At 42.9% G+C, this 19,966-nt stretch overlaps 1 protein-coding gene across 1 annotated transcript in view; it reads left to right on the top strand.

The window, feature by feature from the left end:
- Adamts17 (ADAM metallopeptidase with thrombospondin type 1 motif 17) overlaps nt 1-19,966 on the top strand; it is a 344,255-nt gene that overhangs the window by 91,551 nt on the left and 232,738 nt on the right. The window contains 1 exon segment of the mRNA XM_015493124.2: nt 3,671-3,714. Within this exon segment, the coding sequence (XP_015348610.2) occupies nt 3,671-3,714 (44 nt within the window).

The following is a 19,966-nucleotide window of genomic DNA, read 5'->3' as shown; positions in this document are numbered from 1 at the left end:
TTAACTGCATGGGTGTGGTTCTGGGTGAGGGTGTGCTGGGGGCAAGAAGTGTCCTCTTCCAGAGATAAAAAGAACAGGTTCCTGTACCTGCAGGCAGTGGGTCCCTGGGGAAGCAGATGCATGGCCTCCTGCCTTGCTCTTCACCTGAGGCAGCCCAGGAGCCTGTGTTTTCTTTCTCTGTTTCATGCTGACACCTCAAAGCTACCCAAGTACTCATGATTCCTCCCACCTGCTTCTGTGGCGCTGCCGGACTGAATGGATCAGTGCACAGCCACATCCTCTGAGCCCACGCAGATGTTAAATTGAAGACCTCCCATGAGGTGGGGAGGTAGTGTTGGAGTTGGAGCTGGCTGAGAAGCATCGTTTAATAATTAGAGGCAGAGAGCTGCAATTCCCTAGGCTGGGATAATAATGGGCTGATGTTTTTGCAAGGAAATTGGGTGCGAGGCAGCTGCTGCTCTGAAGCAGTTCTTTCCTCCCAGAGTAATCTGACCTCAGTGTCTGCAGTGGGAGCTGTGCAGGCAAGGCAGTGTTCAGGGGATGGAATCCCCGTGTCCTGGCTGAGGACTGGAGATGTGAAGGTTTCCTTTGTTTTCTTTCCCCCTGATGTGCTGTGTCTGGGCCTGAGAGTGTGTTCTGGACGCCCACCAATCAACAGACAGCCACTGCGGAGGCTGTGAGCATATGACATCATGTCCAGCAGACACTGCTGAGCCAGAATCAGCAGAAATGAAGTTTTCTGCAGCTGTGTCTGGGGCTAGAGAGAGCCACTGAGTGAATTGGGTCTGGGGGTCAAATTGGGCACACACAGAGGATTAGGGACCCGGGGTCTCAGCCCCTGAAACATATTACCTTTGGCTCTGCTTTTGACCCAGAATACCTGGAACACAGGATTTCTCCCCCAAGCCTAGGTCTGCACTTCTGCTGAGAGTGCTAGGCAGACACCCAAGCAAACACACAGGACCAGCCATTGCTATACTGCTGGGACACTTCTGCTGCCCTGATCTTCCCATTTAGCTCCCCGGGATCAATGTTCTTCCCTATCACTCTCACTGCCTGTTAATTAATTAAAAGGAACTTTTTGACAGAAAAATTAGGTCAGAAGGCAGCTTGCTGTTACAGTTCTTCATGGTTATTCCTTCTCAATTTCCATGAAGTTCTCTTGGTTTGGGGGTACAGTCATGAAAAGCACAGGAGTCTTATTTCTCCCCTTGTTAAAATAGTTTATAAATTTATTACCTGGACTAAGTTCTGGACATCTGTTGGACAGCACATTGACTGTAGTTAATAGTAATACTGATTGCAGAATCACATCAGTTACACATCCATTGATTTACATATTGCCATACTAGTGTCTGTTGTGTTCTGCTGCCTTTCCTATCCTCTACTAATGGGGATGTTTTAGAAATAGTCTATTCAGTAACTGATGTGATTCTGCAATCTGTATATGGGGTAAAAATGGGAGCACATAACCCACTTGAATCAAAGTGTGAAATATGATATATCAAGAACTATGTAATGTTTTGAACAGCCAACAATAAAAAATTAAAAAAAAAAAAGAAGTGACTAGTAAAACAAGAAAAAAAAACATTTAATACATTTCAGTAAAGATGATGGGTATTAGACTGGGGATGACAATGATAATGATCTTCATAGCTTAAAAACCTGTTGCGTTCTTTAAATTAAAATTTGTATCTCATGATCTTTCAAAAAAAGGGGCCTAAGGTGAATGAATTAAAACCATGAATTGAGAAAAAAAAAATAGTAATACTGAATGCTTGAAAATTGCTAAGGGAGTAGATTTTACATTTTCTCACCAAAGAAGCTTGATTAGTAAGTAAGGCAATGGATATGGTCATTAGCTGAATTGAATCATTTAGTAATGTATACACATTACTAAATACATTGTATTGTATAAATGTATGTACTTTTTATTTGTCAGTAAATAATAACAAAATTACAAATTGACCAAAAAATCAATTACCAAAAATATATACATTCTGAGAAAATTTGAAATTTCCAGCAAAGTAAAACCCGTGTGAGTTGCTGACATGATTGGCCCCAGCTCTTCTTTGTTTTCTCTCTGCACCTTCTAAGTTGTCATATCTGACCTTGCCACCTGCCTTACCCACTCTGGGCTTATAAAATGCCCACTGTACCTGTGGGATCACTGGCCTGAGGCAGTCATTCTGGACCTGGGATTCTGTACACCAGAGCTCTAGCAGAGCCTCCTAAAACTACAGATCCAGTGTCTTTGAGTGCAAGTGATCTGATGGGATCTTTTATGAGTCCCATCCCTGATCCAGAAACAGAGTCAGGGCTGGAGACATGCAGGGTTTGCTCCACTGTCCATGCTGGGCTGAGAATTTTCAGATGTGGGTTATGCTTCAGGGAAAACACTAAAGTGTGATGTGGGATAGAGCAGGCTGAAGTATGAATAGAGGCCAGAAATACATTCACAAGACTGGAGTCCTAACTAGGATAAGATATATTCTATACTTGTATAATTATATCAAATGTAACTATTCATCATGAATAACTAAAGAGAACCAATAAAATAAATAATGTTTTAAAAAGTGGTCAGGAGAGTAACACACTCTATCATTACCCCCATGTGAATGGCAGGTCAAATCCTGCCCTGAGATTAGCTGTAGGTAGAGGGAAGGGGAGGAATGGAGGAGAGTGAATGCCAGAGTGCAGGAACAGTAGGCCAGAAAGGAGGGGATGTTACCTGGTAGGAGAAGACAAGCTGTGGCCCACCCAGTGCTGCCATTTCCTCCCATAACTTTGCTTAGTGTTGGCGTTGTCTGGCTAGCACCATGTTCCTTCCCAGACTTTTAAGAAGGAAAATGCAGAGTGGTATGTTCTGAAACCTGCAGCTGTACTTGGGTGTGTGTAGAGCTGCAGGTGAGTGAGCGCTGTCTATGGGCCCTGTGAGAAGATGGGCATGTGGCCCAAGATGGCCTGCTACTGGGGCCGCCCTCTCCTCCCCCAGCTCCCAGGCAGCCTGCTGCCCCATTCAGCTCTCTTGGTTGACTAGTGACTCTGAGAACTTTTGGAACATTGCTCGTTGTTGGAAAAGTAGGGTCTAATCCCTCATTTCACCATGGGAGGCAAGAGTGAACCCTTGGGCCTGAAGATCTGGGGCTGGACCAGGCTTTGAGCATCTTTGCTATCTCATTGAACCACAGCTGCATACCTGAGGGATTGTGGAGAGCTTCGAAGAATACAATTTTCAGAAATGACTTTTTTATTGACTTCTCATAGACATGATTCATGGTCATTAGAAGCAGTTGCTGACCAAATAGAGGAGCTTGGAGAAGCCGTTGCAGTTTGATGATATTGACTGATAATTGTTTTCAATCGATAATTTAACAAACATCTTCCAAAACCTTTTCAGCTGTTGGAATCTTTTCAGCAACTTATTTTTTAATAGAATAGTCTAGCTATAAAGGGAGGGCCTTCATAGGGTAACTGGGCTTGCACTTGGACATGTTATAGGCCAATTTCTCTTGGCAAACCCTGTTAATTATGGTATGTCACTATGACTTATGACAACTGAAACCTTAATCAAGGTTAATTTCAGTGTTTCTTCTCCCATTTTCCTAGTAAACCACATTCACCTGACTATGTCTGACTCTCTTTCTCTTTTTTTTTTTTTTTTTTTTAGGACAGATTTCTGCGTTCACAAAGATGAGCCGTGCGACACTGTTGGTAAGTTTAGAGTTCAAATAATGATGCAAGGGGCTGATGCATCCTCAAATTCTTAATTATACCTCCAATCTGAATGAGCTTTCAGTGAGCAAGTTCAGTATTTCCTTTTGGTTCTTTTCTTGTAAATTAGTTAATTGACTTTTTTTTTTTCCTGACAAGTTTTGAAGTTGCTTATGGCAGAAGGCATCTAGCTGAAGGGTTACTAAATAAGATAGGAAAAGTTAAACCAAAGGGGAAGAGCCACTAGCCGCCCTTGGTGTCTGCAGTTGGGGGTGCAGTTGACTCTAAGCATCTTGGTCACCAAGGCAAGAGGGAACTCAGTAACACAATTGTCATGAGATAGAAATGTAAAGGTTTACATCAATGTTTATAGCAGCTCAATTCAAAATAGCTAAACTGTGGAACCAGATGCCATTCAAGAGATGAATGTGTAAATAAACTGTGGTATATATACACAATGCAATATTATTCAGCCTCACAAAAGAATGAAATTACTGCATTTTCAGGTAAATGGATAGAGTTGGAGAATATCATGCTAAGCGAAATAAGCCTATCCTAAAAAACCAAAGGACAAATAAATGCTTTCTCTGACATGTAGATGCTGATCCATAGTGGGTTTGGAGTAGGCAAGGTAAGAATGGAGCAACTTTGGATTGGGCAGAGGAGAGGGATGAGAGGGGAGTGGGTATGAAGTGGGAAAGATGGTGGAAAGAGATGGTAATTATTACCCTATGTACCTGATGATTGCACGAATGGTGTGACTCTGCATCGTGTACAACCAGAGAAATGAAAAGTTGTGCTCCATTTGTGTACAATGAGTCAAAATGCAAACAACAATAACAACAACAACAAAAGACATGTAGTGGTTTATGTTTGCACATGCATTTGATCTTTACTGAGTGCCCTAAGAGTGAAGCGTGACCATGTAGTTGTAAGATCAGTCTCCTCTACCAACCCTCGCATAGGCCAGTTGCTTTCTAGACAAACAACACTGATACCAATGTGCAGTGCTGGAAGAACACATTTTTCCTCTTTCCCTTTCTTCTCTTCTCTTCTTCTTTTCTACACCTTCTCCTTCACTTATCATTTTCCTTTCCTCCCCTATTCTCAATGATAAGTGGCTTACTCTCGACTTTTCAGAGCTTTCAAATGGAAAACACTCTTAGGGTATAGGAATAGAATGCTTGGTTAAGAGAGGAAACACCAAGAGCTTTCCAATTTGGTTTGTCATAGCACAAACCTTTACAAACTAGGAGCTCCAAATACTGTATTGCCTAAAGCAAAATCATGACCTGTGCATGCTTCAAATTATAGTAAAACTAAAGGAAAAAAGTAGGATGCAAAAATATCTAATATTGTGAAATTTAGATTTTAACAACTTATGCTTCTCATGAGGTCTCAGCTGTAGGTAACCCCAAGTCTTTCCTCTGGCTGTACCACAGATGAGCTGGGCGACCCTGGGCAGTCTCTGTTTTGGGTTTCTTAATGTGTCAAATGATCACTTTGGCTTATGTTAAAATCTAACATCCTGTTATCTAACTTTTATATCATGTATTTTAGTTTACAAAATGATTTTTTTTAACTTCATACATCCTCTAAACAGATGGAAGAGCAGGTGTCAAAAAACAACCAATGATCATAAGGCCCTGGGTTCTATCCCCAGCACCACCCAAAGAATAAAACAAAACAATGAATCTGTGCTTTGTTATTTGGGACTGTCTCTTTAATAGAATTAGTAGATAAGCAATGGAAAACATGCTTCACTTGAAGGATAGCTGACACAGGCCTGCTGGTGGGGGGCTGTAGAAATTCTCTGTGTGTGTGTGTGTGTGTGTGTTGACCTCTATCTATTAACAGGGCTGCCAAAGCACATACTAGCCCCAGAAATGGCTGCTGTTTCCCGGGATTCACAGGTCCATTTTGATGGCTGCCGGAGCTCTTTCTGGAAGACACCTCTGCTCTGTGCTTCTGTTCCCCTTGCTTAGCTTGGGGAGGCACTTATCCTCACATAGCTCTTGCTCCTACTTCCCGTCTACCCCAAAGACTATGTAGTACACAGAGCCAAGCTTAGGCCTCTACTCTGTGTCCCCAGAACCTGACTCAGGACTTGAGAGATTCAGTTACCATTGTTGGTTGGTTGATTGAAAGAAGGAATATAGATGAAGGAACTCCAGTTGTTTGTGAACAGTATGCATCTAGTCATATGGTTTTCCTTTATATGATTTGTAGCTGGCTTTTCTTTGAATATATGAAATACTGTTTTGGTAAAAATCTGCCATTAATTGCAACTTTGTACTGTGTTCAGGCCCCCTGTGGAAGATCAGGCAGCTAGTTCTAAGCAAGCTTCTTTCCTCCTTCTACACCACATCACTGTTCTACTTTTAATAGTTTTCTTGGGCTGCCATAACAAAATACCACACAGACCCATGGTTCAAAAAGAAGTTTACTTCCTCTTAGTACTGGAGGCTGGAGATGCAAGATCCAGGTTTATTTGGTTTCTGGTGAGGTCTCTGTCCTTGGCTTGCGGATGGCCACCTTATCCTGTGCCCTCACATGGTCATTCCTCTGAATGGGCACCCCTTTTGTGTCTCTCCCTCTTCTATTTTTTTTTTCCTTTGCAGTTCTGGGAATCAAACTTAGGGCCTGTTGCATGCTAGGCAAGTGCTCTCCCACTGAGCTACGCCCCACCCTTCCCTCTTCTTGTAAGGACATCATTCACATTGATTAGGCCTCTATCCTTCACCTCATTTAATCTTAATCACATTTTTCAAGGCCCTACCTCTTCATATAGTCACATTGCAAGTTAAGACTTCAGCATATGAATTTTGAGGGAATAAAATTCAGTTCATAGCTCTATTCGTTGACTGTTAGCCACATGTTACCAGGGAACATCTGATGTCCTTATGTGGCCTTCTAGCTGCATGTGTCTCATTTCCTAACAAGAAAGTCTTAATGGCAAGGATGGGTGTAATCATTTTTCATTTGACAGCTGATTAGCTGAGATCCGATCCAGCCTGTCTCCTGCTTTTCATTGCATGTTCTCTCTCATACCTCAGTAGTTTTCAACTTTGACAACAACGGAAATGAATCCTCTTTTGAACACAGCTGGACTTATGTCATGTTTTATGAGGAAACATTTATTTTAATGTGTCATAACCATAGTTCACTTTTACATGTTATCAAGTCAGAACAATGGTGTAATTTAATAAAGATAAAAATTTTGAAAACTAGAGGTATGTCCAGCATATACCAGTCTCAACATCCAGTTTATATCTCTGTTTATCATTTGTTGAAGTTTTGATGCAATTATAGAATCAAAAAATTTAAAAAAGCAGCCAAAAATAGTAGAAAAGTCTTTTAATTCTATGGCCCAGCCTCTTCCAGTAGTAACTTTTTGTATTTCTTCAGGGCATTATTGGGACCAGGAAATCAGTGGGTCCAAAGCAATGACTACAAGTGTCACTTGGTAGTCACTTATTTTTGGTATGCTTTTATATATATGGCCAGCTCTCTATATTCATGGGTTCTCCATTTTCAGATTCAACTAAACATGGATTTAAAATGTTTGCGAAAAAAAAAAAAAGGTACTGTGCAAACTTTTTTTTTTTTTTTCTCCCAGTGCTGGGGATTGAACCCAGGGTCAGGGCCTTGCATATGCTGGGCAAATAATATCTCTCAGCTATGTTCCCAGCCTTTGTCATTTTTCCCTAAACAGTAGAGCATAACAACTATTTAGACTTCAATCCCATTGTGTTAGGTATTATAAACAATCTAAAGATGATTTAAAGTATATGGAAGAATTGCTTAGGTGCAAATACCACACCATTTTATATAAGGGACTTGAGTATCTGCAGAATTATTAACTGAGGAGGTCCTAGAATCAATGCTTCTTGGATACCAAGGAATGGATATAGTTTGAGACATTTATCACATATATAGATCTGCCCATTTGCCCCAACAATCAAAAACAGAGCGACTCCGTCACCTCCATGATACTCCATGCCCCATTAGAGTCACCCCTTCCCTCTCTGACCTTTGAACCCCTGGCAACCATTTTATCTGTATTCCATCTGTATAATTTTGTCATCCCAATCTCTGATTTAGTATTTGATTTTATTTTGATTGCACAGAATGGAAAAATAATCTGAATCACGTAGATATGTGCTTGCCAGTGTGAAGAGACTTTGAAGAGCTGCCTGAAAGCTCAGGATCCAGCTTGAGCTTGAGTTACTGTGTCCTCCTTATGCAGAGAATGAAGTATCTAGTATACTTAGGAGGATCTCAGGGTTGTCAGTGTTGTACAATTTGGTAATAACTGCATTTTTATTTTCTTGTTTTAATAAGGATTTAGCTCCCATGTAGTAAAGAGCACAAATCTTGATGAGTTTTTAAATTTGTGCCTATATTCTTTTTTGTTTATCTTGTATTAATTACAATAGTTTTAAAGTAGTGTTTTGAATTCTGTTTTAATCTGTGGCTTTTTTGTGTAGTGGTAAAATATGCTGATACATTTTAGCTGTGGAATGTCCCCCAAATGCCATGTGTTGAGACTTGATCCTCAACTTGATGCTATTGTAGGATGGTGGAATCTTTAAGAGGTAGGGTGTGCTGTGGAGTTGTAGATGATTGGGAAAATGCCCTCAAAGGGGATTGTGGGACCTCTGTCTCTTCTATGTACATGGATTCTTTCTCTCTTACTTCCTGGCTACCCACGAGGTAAGTAGCTTCTTCTGCCATGTGCTCCCACCATGATATGCTGCCTCACCTCAGACCCAAAAGCAATGGAGCCAACCAACCATGGACTGAAACCTCCAAAACTGTGAGCCAAAGTATACCTTTCTCTCTTATGAGTTGATTATCTCAGGTGTTTTTGTTTTGTTTTTACAGTCATGGAATACTAACACATACATAACATAAAATTGTCCCAGATGGTTACATTTTAAGCATATTCAGTACATTCACATTGTTGTGCATTCACATGCCTGCGCTCTTGAAATCTCTACTCAGAGTAAGATGTAGGATGTTACTTGCTGAGAGCCATAGCCCAGTAGGAATGACGCATGGCATTTTTGTCAGAAAGGAGTGGTTGAGAGGTGTTTGTTGAGGCCAGCAAGCCATTGAGATGATGATGGTTATGTTAAACTGTGTATTCAGTTGTATATTAGACCCCTGCTGTCCTCCTCGGCCTGCTACTTTGGAGTTCTCCCAGGGATTCCCGGAGAGTTCCCATTGGTTGGGGAAGTGCCGGAGGAAGGATTTCCAGAGGAGGGATTTCCGGTTAGTGTGTGGTGTGTCCCAGGAGAAGGCCACATGTGTGGCATTCACGGGAGTGCGGAGAATAAAGGAGTTCCTGTTTTGAACCTACAAGGCTGTGTGGCGGCTCGGTTATTTTGTGCCCAGCCAGACTGCGGCATTTGGTGGCCCGTACGGGGACAGAGGGATAACACCTTAGGGGTTCTGCTGATTTTTACTTTGGAGAAGAACATACCAGGAGAAAAGGCAACTTGTAAGATAGAAGGATCTAGAGAAGCAGACATCCATCCTTAGTAGAAATCACTGGTTCCCTTAGTGAGAGGACATTTCAGACTTTGTCCTTGTGGGGTGTGAACTTTTCCTCTGTTGAATTGCTTTTTTCAGAATGATTTGCTTTCAGGCCACAATTATTAGGTAGACACTGTCTTGGAGAGGTGAGAGAATGGGGTCAAAGAAGCAGTGGGACTCTGAATTCTTGGCCTCCCTTCACTCTCTTCTTCCCAACACCCAAGCAGCTACCAGTCTCTACTGCTTACTGACCAGACAGATGTCTGAGGTACAGTCAGGGGACATGGGGCATTGGTATTGCTCTTAACCCTGACTGAGCCTTGGTGACTTTTTGATAGCCCAACTGGAGCTAGAATTTATTTTTTCCCTTGCTTTGATTCATAATTTTTTTTAATGAATGGAAAATACTCTCTTTTGCACCCCCAGTAGAGGGGAGGGGTAATCCTGTACAAAGGACGATATATTCTGCAGTCATGTGTAAAGCCACATTAATGCTGTTGAGGGCCTACATACCTGGTCTGTGCTCCAGGGCCCTGCTGCTGTGTCTCACTTTGAACTTGGGTGGGAGGACCCCTTCCCTGTGTCACTCACAGCTTTCATGCCACATGCTTTCATAGCTCTGGGTGGGTTGATAGGGGGGCTTTATAGATGGGGCCACCGATCTCTAAGCAGCAAGTTCATCTGTGAAGGAGAAATGAGGGCATGTGTGTGTGCACAGCAGGTGAAAGAAAAGAATGGTTTGGGAATGAAGCTTCAATCTCTGAAGTGTGTTTCAGACCAGCCCAACATGAAACCAGGAGCCCAAAGGAGTTGGGGAATCCTGAGAGGTTGGGAGACTGGACAGTTGACACTATCATAATGCCAGGACCCTTGGAATTTTATTCATTGAACATGTTAGCAAGGAAGAGCAGCTGTGAGCTGTGTAATGTCGGAATTTAGTGTCAGAATTGAGGGCTCAGGAGTGATTGGAATGCCACTTTGTATGCATAAAAACAAACATGGCAAAATTTATCCATTTGGTTCCTGTACTTTCCTCTCCATCATTGTGGGGCCATTTGCTTATTGCTACTCTGGTGCCCTCACTTAAAAGCCCCTGGGGAAATCTGTATAGGTGAGCCTTTGTTCCTTGGTACTGTGGCGGGATAGCTAAGTCTTCATTCTGTTACCATGGTTTTGAATTGTCAAAAAGAGGTGTTGAAAGTTCTGTTTGCTGGGTGCGGCTGGAAAGTGGTATTTGGTGTGCTGTAGAACAGTTTTGCCATAAGGCTAAGCTTTGGTTTCTGTTTCTGGGGACTTTCTTATTTGCTTTGTTGTCCTTTGTAACCCCATAGAAGTCAAGAATCTATTGTGCTTCAAAATTATGGTTAGAAGTACAAATGATCTTCGACTTTTACTAGTTCATCTTATAATTTTTTGGTTTCAAAATGGTGTGAAAGTGATATGCATACAGTATAAATCACACTTGAGGCTTTCAGTCTTATTGTTTCCCTGAACTAGCGATACATGGTTCAGTCCTCTCTGGTGATGGTGGGCAGCTCCCAGTCGGCTATGTCATCCTGAGGGGAAACTCAGTGTAAGGAAGGGCAGCCCAGCACACTGCAGAGAGTCACTCATGTCCCCTCATTGCAGTGTGCTGTGTTGCTAAGTTAGGATGTTTGCTGAGATAGGGGTTTCAAAGGCATTTGGGGTATTTTTAACTTACAAGGGGTTTACCTGCATGTAACCCCATCAAAAGTTGAGGAGCATCTGTGTTCAGTCTTAAGGAATTGCCGCCAACGGGAAATACTTCTTCAAATGACTAAGTTCTGGTGTGTCAGTCTCTTCCTGATAGTCCGTCCCATTTTGGCACCATGGATGTGTCTCAGTTTCAGGCTGATCCTCAACATGTCATTTGTCTACGCTAAGAAGTTACAAAGATGAAGGCTTAATACTTAATTACATATTAGTTGTTCCAATCAGAAAACCTGTGATCTCTAGCAAATTCATCTGTTTGTCATAAGTTCTGTTGGTATTTATAATTATGCTTTTGACCATATTCTCTGCTTTTTCAGAGGTTTTATGAAAGCTTTCAATCTGGGGAATCAAATATGCGTGCATCTGGCCATCAGGGTATTTTGGCAAGCTCTACCTTCCTCATCATACCATACAAAAATAGATTGTCCACTTAAAAGAGTTTGGAAATGAGCATTCTGTCAATTTTAGGGTATTGCGTCCTATAAATCCAGCTTGGATTTCTTAGGTAATAGAGTTGCTGGGAAAGAAAAATGTGTATACTTCAATACAATGGTTTATTCTCCCACATATTTACCTTTAAATGATAGAAATGTTTTCTCAAAAATGTCAATTAAATTGTCTGGGTATTGGACAGGGTCTTCTAAAAGACTCTTGGTGACTGTCCTATGCATAGCTTGAAGATAGAGACTGGGGTGAATAAAAATGTAAATGACTATATACTTGTGTATAGGCCTATACTTATGCAGTATGCCTGGGTGCGTGTGTCCACATGGAAGTGTGCACTGTTTCCAGTACTAGAAGTTCTGATGAGGCTTCATCTGTGCCTATAAATTCTATGAGTTCTCTATTAGTCCTTATAAGATCCTACTGAAAAGACCTATTGCTCTGGCAGCTACACAAGAAGATCCCTCTGTGGCATCTCATATTGGAACTCCATGACTGAAATCACTTGCCCCAGGGGAACAGATTCAACTTGTCTAGTTCCTCCTGCCAAAGTCTCATCTGAGGTTATGTAATACTTGGACTACATTAGAAAATGGTGAAAATATGGTAGGTATGCCTGGGATCAAATTTTACCAGCCTTTTGGAGAGGTGGAGCCAAGATTTAGTTGGAACTAGACAAAGACTGATGCAACATGTGACCGTGCCTGATTGCCTTTTGGGATAGAAACTAGGAGGGCTGAAAACATGGAGAAACTCACCGTTCTGAGTGTCCAGCCATGGATCTCCAATGCAGGCATGGCATCCCCTTGAACAGGCAGTCCAGGAAAGTGGGTGCCACCCTGAGGGTGGCAGGTGAGAGTGGCAAGCTGCTCAGCTTGCAAGAGGACTCTAAAACCAATGTCCCTTCCATGTAGGTAGCTGCTAACTACATGTGATACCAATGATACTGGTCTGCCACCCTCTCATTCTCTGCTGAGTCTTGTGTGACAATGGCAGAGGGAGTGTCTGTTATTCCTTTGATGTTTCCATTCCTCATGGCCAGAGATACACTTTAGGATTAGCTTGGAATGAAGTCCCATTCTTCATCTTGTCAGAGCAGAGCTCTTATTCTAGTCATGTGGTTCTGAGTCAGTACTGATCCTTATAAGGTTTGTTAGAAACAAACAAACAAAAACCCTCTCCAAATAGAAGGAGGGGGATGCAGTAGCAGAAGTGGGAAACCAGGCTGTATGAGATGCCTGTCCTCTGAGAGGGAAAAAGCTTTCCAGCCTATACCAGAGGAATGCGCAGAAGAGGTACAGTGACCAGGGACCATCACTGCGTTCCGTGAGAAAAAAGACTCCAGCCTCCTTGGAGGAAACCCAGGACAGCTCAGGCTGGGAGCTGAGGAAGGGCTTCCAACACACTTTTCTGGGTAGTGGCCCTCTAGACCCCTTTGACCACTTGTAGGGTCCCATCATCACCACAGCCAAGGCTGAGCCCATTCTCAGGATCCAATCATTGGAAGAGGGAAAGGCAAGGCCTAGTGCTGTGATCTGAGCACTGGCTCTGCAGTTACATCTGGGTTCACCTTTTGCTTCCATAGTGTCCTCATGTGACTGACCTAATTTTTCCAGTTCTTTTGTCTGTAAAATGGGCATAGTAATACCTAGAATTACTGAGAGGGCTAACAGAGGGGACTGGATACAACCAATAACATGGCTGTTGTCAAAACTAGAAAATAACAAATGTTCGTAAGGATGTTGAGAAATGGGAACCCTCATACACTGCTGGTGAGAATGTTAAGTGGTGCATCTGCTGTGGAAAACAGTAGAGCAGTTCCTCAAATTAATACACCATATAGGAATTCTACTTGTAGGTACATACCCAAAAGAAGTGAAAGCAGAGACTTGAGCAGTTATTTTGTGCGCACATCTCCATAGCAACCTTATTCCCAGTTGCCAAAAGATGGACACAATGCAAGTGTCCACTGACTGAGTAGTGGATAAATAAGATGTGCTATAAAAAGGTGCTATAATAAAATGTACAGTAGAATGTTATTGAACTATTGAATGTTATAAGAACATTCTGATACATGCTGCAACATGGATGAACTTCAAGGACATTCTGCTAAGGAAACAAGCAGTCACAACAGGGCAAATACTGAGTGATTCTACTTATATGAGGGACCTAGAGTAAATTATTCAAAGGTATAGAAACAAAAAAGAATGGAGTTGTTGTTTAGTGGCTATGGAGTTAAGTTTGACAAGGTGAAAACTGGTGGACGGATGGTGGTTGTAGTGCACCACAGTGTGGGTGCTCTTAGTTCTGCTGAGCTACATAGGTGCTGAAAGTGGTTAAGAGGGTAAATTTTATGTTATATGTAGCTTACCACATTTTTTTTTCTTTGAAAAATGAGATGGAAGAAGGAGATGTGTTAGTCAGTTTTTCTTCTTTGTGACCAAAATACCTGACAAGAACAATTTAAGAGGATGAAAAGTTTTGGATCTCACTCCATGGTGAGATCTCACTCCATGGTGCGCTCACTAATCCATTGCTCTGGGCCTGAGGGAAGGCAGACCATCATGGTAGGAGTGTGTGGCAGAGGATAGCTGCTTAGCTCACAGCTTAGCTCATGGCAGCTGGGAAGGGGAAAGAGAGGGAGTGAGACAGGCCATCAACCCAGGGAAAAGATAAAACCCTCCCTCCAGGGCAGGCCCCAGTGATCTACTTCCTCCAATTAGGTCCCATCCCCCAGTAGCCTACCAGCTATCAAGTGATGAGGTCAGAGCCCCCATGATTCAATCATTGCCAATGTCTGAACTGTGCTGCATTGGGGACCATGCTCTTGGCACATGAGAGCATTTTGGGGGACATTTCAGATCTAGAGCACAACAGGGCAAAATTGGAATTTGACACTCTAGCACTGCTGGGATATTTCATCCTGGAAAAATGGTGAAATGGTCAGGATGAGAGAAGAATGTTCCTGAGGGAAGGGGTCCTCCTTGGCTGGGAAGGACATACCTGGTGTTGGGCCCTGGGAAGGACATACCCGGAGTATGGGCAGGGCAGGAAGGGGAAGAGTAGGAGCCTGTGCAGGATGGGAGAGGCTCTAGGTGTGAGTGAGTGGGACAGGATGAAGAGAGAAGATGCATTGTCAGAAGTGTGGCTGGTGGGCTGGATTAGGTCCCCTTTTAATGTTCTGAAGGTCAGGAAAGCAGAGACCAGGATGTCTTTGCTGGTTTCCTTTTTGGTTGCTAGGCTGTGCTGCTTTGGCTTAGACTCCAGAGCTAGATTGGACCATGTGGGTGCTGAGACTTATTGAAGTTACTGTTGATCTTTTTGGCCTGTGGGCAGGCCTCATTTGCATCTGGCAATAAATTCACCACTTGAGTAGAGCCAAGAGTTCATTTTCCCAACGACTGCTCAACTGTTGCACTCTTGGTGTGGAGAGCTGGGGTCAGTCAACTGAAGCCATTGAAGTGCTTGAAATTAACCACAAGGTCAGTGCTTGAGTGACCCTGCAGAGTAGAACTGCAGTGTTTGTTTGTAGCTTGCATATTTCAGGCAGTTCACCAGGCTCCTGTGGTCTTTGTGAGTTCATTAAATTGAAGAGTCCTCAAATCTTCCTTGTGAAATTGAAAGTTGGCTCTGAATTTTTAACCTTAATTTCTACAGATATGCGGCTTAAGAAATTAGAATGCTGCAGGAAGGGGAGTCTGTTGTTGGGCAGAGACAGATCCAGCCTGGCTATTATTTAGGACTTCAGTTCAAGCAACCTTTGGAATTACTGGCATTAGAAATTCCTTACAAGTTTTGTTATGGGGGGAGGGCCTGCTTGATTGATATACAGAAACAAGCTGAGTCATGGTTAAAAAAAAGCTGAATTATGGTCAGGGGAGGGCTGGGCCATGATTAGGGGGGCTGAGTCATGGTCACGATCTGCCATTGACATGGTCAGGGGTGTTATGGTAAAGCCTCTTAGCTGATATCTACAGGCATTTTTTTTTTTTTTCCCTCCATGGGTGATTAAATTTCCCAGCCTTGCTAGCAATGGCCAAGAGACTGCTTTCTGTCCAGTGGAATGGGATTGGAAGTGACATGTGCTATTTCTTGCCCTGGCCTGTGCAAATCTCCTGTGAATGGTGCTTGGATCTCTTTCTTCATTGACTGACTGGCCAAGGCCATCCAAGGATTTAGCAGCCACAGTCCCTCAAACATTGGCTGTTATGTGAGGGAGAGGACAAGTGTGTCAAGGCACCTAGATTTGGGGTTTTGCTTGAGATAGCACTTAGCTTCAATGATCAGAAATACTGAATTCTGAGGATTTACAAGATCCTGCTCTTGGGGTGCTCTGTCTGAGGTCTCAAAGCTGTGAAAACTTCTGTCTTGTTTGGTAGCAACCCCCACTCCCCACCCCCAGGGTGTGGTAAAGCCAGAGTCTTGAGTGATTTTTTTTTTTTTTTTTTTTAAGCAAAGAATTAAAAAGCCATCTTGGACCTGTAAAGGAAAAAAAACTTAACTTTCTTTTTTCCTCCTTCCATTCATTTTAAGTTCATTGGCTGGGGCCCTGCAATTACACTGACAAAAAAATTCTCCAGGTTAACAAGAGAAAAACAAACAGAAATATAGTATGTGCATGACACACAAGCGTGCTCAGGATGAGAAACCCATGGGGATGCTCAGAACTTGGGCTCACGAGTATCTTACCAAAAGAACAGAAAATGTTGCGAGGTGACTAGACAAAGGAAAAGGATTTGGGATTTCTAGAGTGACAAGTTGTGGGAAGGTAAATGTATGAGGGAATTTATGAAAGAGAGGGCCAGCTAATGAAGTTTATCATCAGATTCCTATTGTGCCCTGCCTGGGCTGGTACAGGCCTATGGTTGCCCCTGATCATTAGCATTATTCCTTTGTGGAGTTGGTGGAAGTGGGAGGGGACATCTTTATAAACTTGTATTGTACTTTTTGGCAAATAGAGGGAAGGCAGACACCTAACTTTCTTGTATCTATTTCATCTCAAGAACAGTTCTTCCTTCGGTGGCTGGGATGAGGTCATTCTGAGGTAACATATGTCCTTGTCTTCCCTTTTCTCAGCCATGCTGTCCCTTCTCTCCACAATGCCAAGCAGATCAGGGAACCTGGTGGCTCTTATCCAAGCATGGATAAGATGCCAGCACTGGAACCCTTCTCTGGGGTTCCCTCCTTCAACACTAGAGAGAGGCCCCTTCAACTTGTTCCCATGCAGAATAGCCTCTTCTTGCCCCTCATACCCTCATATCTCTTGTCATATACCAGATAAAATCAATTTAAGAAGAAGAAAGGTTTACTTTGGCTTATGGATTTAGACGTTTCAGTCCATGACTGGTTGTCTCTGTTATTTTGGGGTCTGTGACAAGACAGAACATAATGGTGGGGACTGCATGGTGGAACAGAGCTGCCTACCTCATGTAGCCAGGACCAATATTCCCTCTAAGAACATGCCTCCACTGACCTCACTTCCTTCCACTAGCCCCATCTCCTAAAGGTTTCCATCATCTTCCAAGAGTGCAGTAGGCTGGGAACCAAGCCCTTTGCGGTACATTTAAGATCCAGACCATAAGAGACATCAACATAGTTCAGCATCTCACATGCCTACTACTGGTACCAAGATCCATGCTTTCTTTAAAACTTGGCTTTGGAGAGTTGAAGAGCTTTGCTACCAATCACTCTGTAGTAAATAAAGAGAGATCCCAGACAGCCCTTCTGATTTTCCCATCTCTGTGAAATTGAGAACAGCTACTCTGTATTGAGAACTTCATTGTTTTAATTCATTGAGTCCTCACAACTTTGAGGAGGTGCTTTTATTATTTCCATTTTACAACTGGGGAAAATGAAATAGATGACTTTCCCAGAGGCACAAAGCTTGTAAGGAGAGAGCCATGATTTGACCCAAGAAAGTTCATTTCTAGTCTTTTCTACCTGCCTTTTAATAACCTTTTTAGTGAGTTATTTATATTAGTTAGGTTTTTGTGTCTTTGACTAAAATACCTGACAAGGACAACTTAGAGGAGGAAAGGTTTATTTGGGCTCATGTTTTTAGAGGTTCAGTCCACAGGGGGCTGACTCTGTTGCTTTGGGCCCAAGATGAGACAGAACATCACAGTAGAAGGGTGTGGTGGAGAGAACCTATTCTGCACATGGGTCTCTGGGGGACTTGATAAGAGATAAAGAGAAAAAGTAGGAGAGTAGGCAGTTGGTGAGGGTGGACTTGAAATTTTAGCTATAGTGGGCAAAGGCTTTGCTGAGAAAATATCTGAAAATCAGACTTCCTTTGTAACACTTCGCAGGCCAGGGCTTATAGAAGTGCTGAAATTACCTATCTGATACTAATCTCTATGAGCAAAGGAAGGGTCCCTTCAGTGAAGAGCCAAGCTGTTCCATAGTGGAAGCAAGCAGGTTGCCCCCTGGGCCCACACCATCTTTGCTTCCTTTAGGAGGATTCCTAGCCTGCTTGAGCCATAATCAGGTCTGGGTCTTAGTTCTCCAACTCTGGTATACTTGGCCTTGGGAGAGTTACTTACCACACTCAGTGATCATTGTGTAATAAGATATCTTGAAGGTTGTGTGAGAACATTCCTTTGAAACCCCTAATGCAAGGGGACTGGTCTGTGAATCTTGTCCTTGCTTCCTTTCAGCCTGTTCCAGGACATCATGCCCATCCTTTTTCACTTTGTTGCTTGTAAATCCCATAGGAAGGGCACTGGACTTTGCCCTAGGCAGCCAGCTCAGAGCTGAGGCATCCCAGATGAGGGTCTTCCTTTGGGTGAAGGCAGGAAACTAAGAATCCAAAAGGCAGTTCAGGCAGAGGCCTGATATTTATCAATGGCCTACCACTTTGCTGAGTGCCGTGTCCAGACTTCTTATGGAGCTTCTGTCTGCTCCAGTTCATAAGTAAAAGCTCGGGGGCTGAGTTGGCACCCAGACTTGCACGGGGAGTGAGTAGTAAAGCTAAGAAGAACCTGAACCCACCTGGCCAACATATGCTGGTGCTCCAAAGGGGTGAGACTATGCAGAGGAAGAGTTGTGGAGGCCTGGGGAGCCTGAGAAGCCCTGCTCACAACTTTCAATTTGAATCTGATGGTAATTGGGAGCCTCTGAAGTGAACTTCCCCTACCTTGTTGTGCAGAAGAGGGAACAAAATTGAAGATGTGCACCATGGGGTCCAACTGCAGAGTTCCCTCTGTGACAGACCCATCCCTGGCTCTGTTTTTGGAAAAGAGGAGAGGAAAAACATGGGACAAGTGGGTTTATTTTTATTTGTTTAACATAAATTAATTTGAATCCTCTTTAAATATTTTATTTTCAGAGTTAAGAGGGCTTCTGAGATTAGCATGCATCTAAGTCACACAGAGGGCTCCATAAAACACAAATGGCTGGGACCTCCTCCAGAAGCTCAGATTTGGGGGGTTTGGGCAGGGCTACCTGGTGCGGATGCTTCTGGCCCAGAAACCACACTTAGAGAACCCCTGCCTTCCATTGTTGTGGCTGGGGCTCCTTTATTTTCTTGTGATGGTTTGCTAATTTTAAAAAAATGGCATGAGTGACATCATTATCAAACAATTCTCTTATTGTTCATATCATTTCATTGTTACTTATCTACATGTCTTAAATGCTTATTGTTTTTTTAACAAAAATCACCGAGAATGTAAGATTCTAAATTATACCCCATGTGCTCTTGGTTCAAATCTGGAAAACTTAATAGCTGACCTGAATTAGAGATGGTAGTAGAGTTAGTCACTAGGGATAGTGGATATTTGTGATCACTAGGATACCAACTATCATCACTGAATCAGATTTGCCCCAAATGTTCTGCTGCCTTATCAGAGTTTCCATAAACTTGGTGTTAATCTTTAAGAGAGGCAGTGGTAAGGGGTGGTTTTGAGCACAGCCACTGTTGTCACCCTGTCTAGTTCCAATCCCAGCACTGCTGTCTACAGTGGGACCCTGAGCTATTCACTTTCCCTTTTGTTTCAGTTTCATAATCTATGGAATAGAGGCCTTGGGAATTCCTATGTCATGTGGTGGTTGTGAGAAGGAAATAAGGTCCTGTAAGTAAAGGGGCCTAGAACTATAATAAATGTCCCAGCAATGTTGGCTGTGTTATCCTGGTTTCAGCATCCGCCCCCCAACCTTGGGTGCCTGAGCCCTAGAAGTCCTCTGTGGTGGTGGACAAAAGAGATGCTTGAAGGTAATGGCTGTCAAAGGGTAATCCCAGGCCACAGCATCAGCAATATCTGGGCAGGAGCTAGAAGTGCATGGTCTTGGTTGCCTCCAGGGACTTTTGCATTAAAATCTCTGGGGCCTTATCCAGCTCTCTGTGCATTCACAAGCCCTCTGGGGACTCTGATGCCTACTTAATTTTGAGAGACACTGATCTAAGTCTTGGTGGTTCCAAAGAGAAAAGAGACATTAACTCTTTGTGTGTGTGTGTGTGTGTGTGTGTGTGTGTGTGTGTTTTAGGGGTAGTGACCTGAGCTGATGTGTTCAGGAAAGCCAGGTGCCAGTAGATACA

This window comes from Marmota marmota, unplaced genomic scaffold (genome assembly GCF_001458135.2).
Source record: "Marmota marmota marmota unplaced genomic scaffold, marMar, whole genome shotgun sequence".
Classification (NCBI taxonomy): Eukaryota; Metazoa; Chordata; class Mammalia; order Rodentia; family Sciuridae; genus Marmota; species Marmota marmota.
Note: the sequence above shows the minus strand (reverse complement) of the source record. Positions and strands in the feature narration are given on the sequence as shown.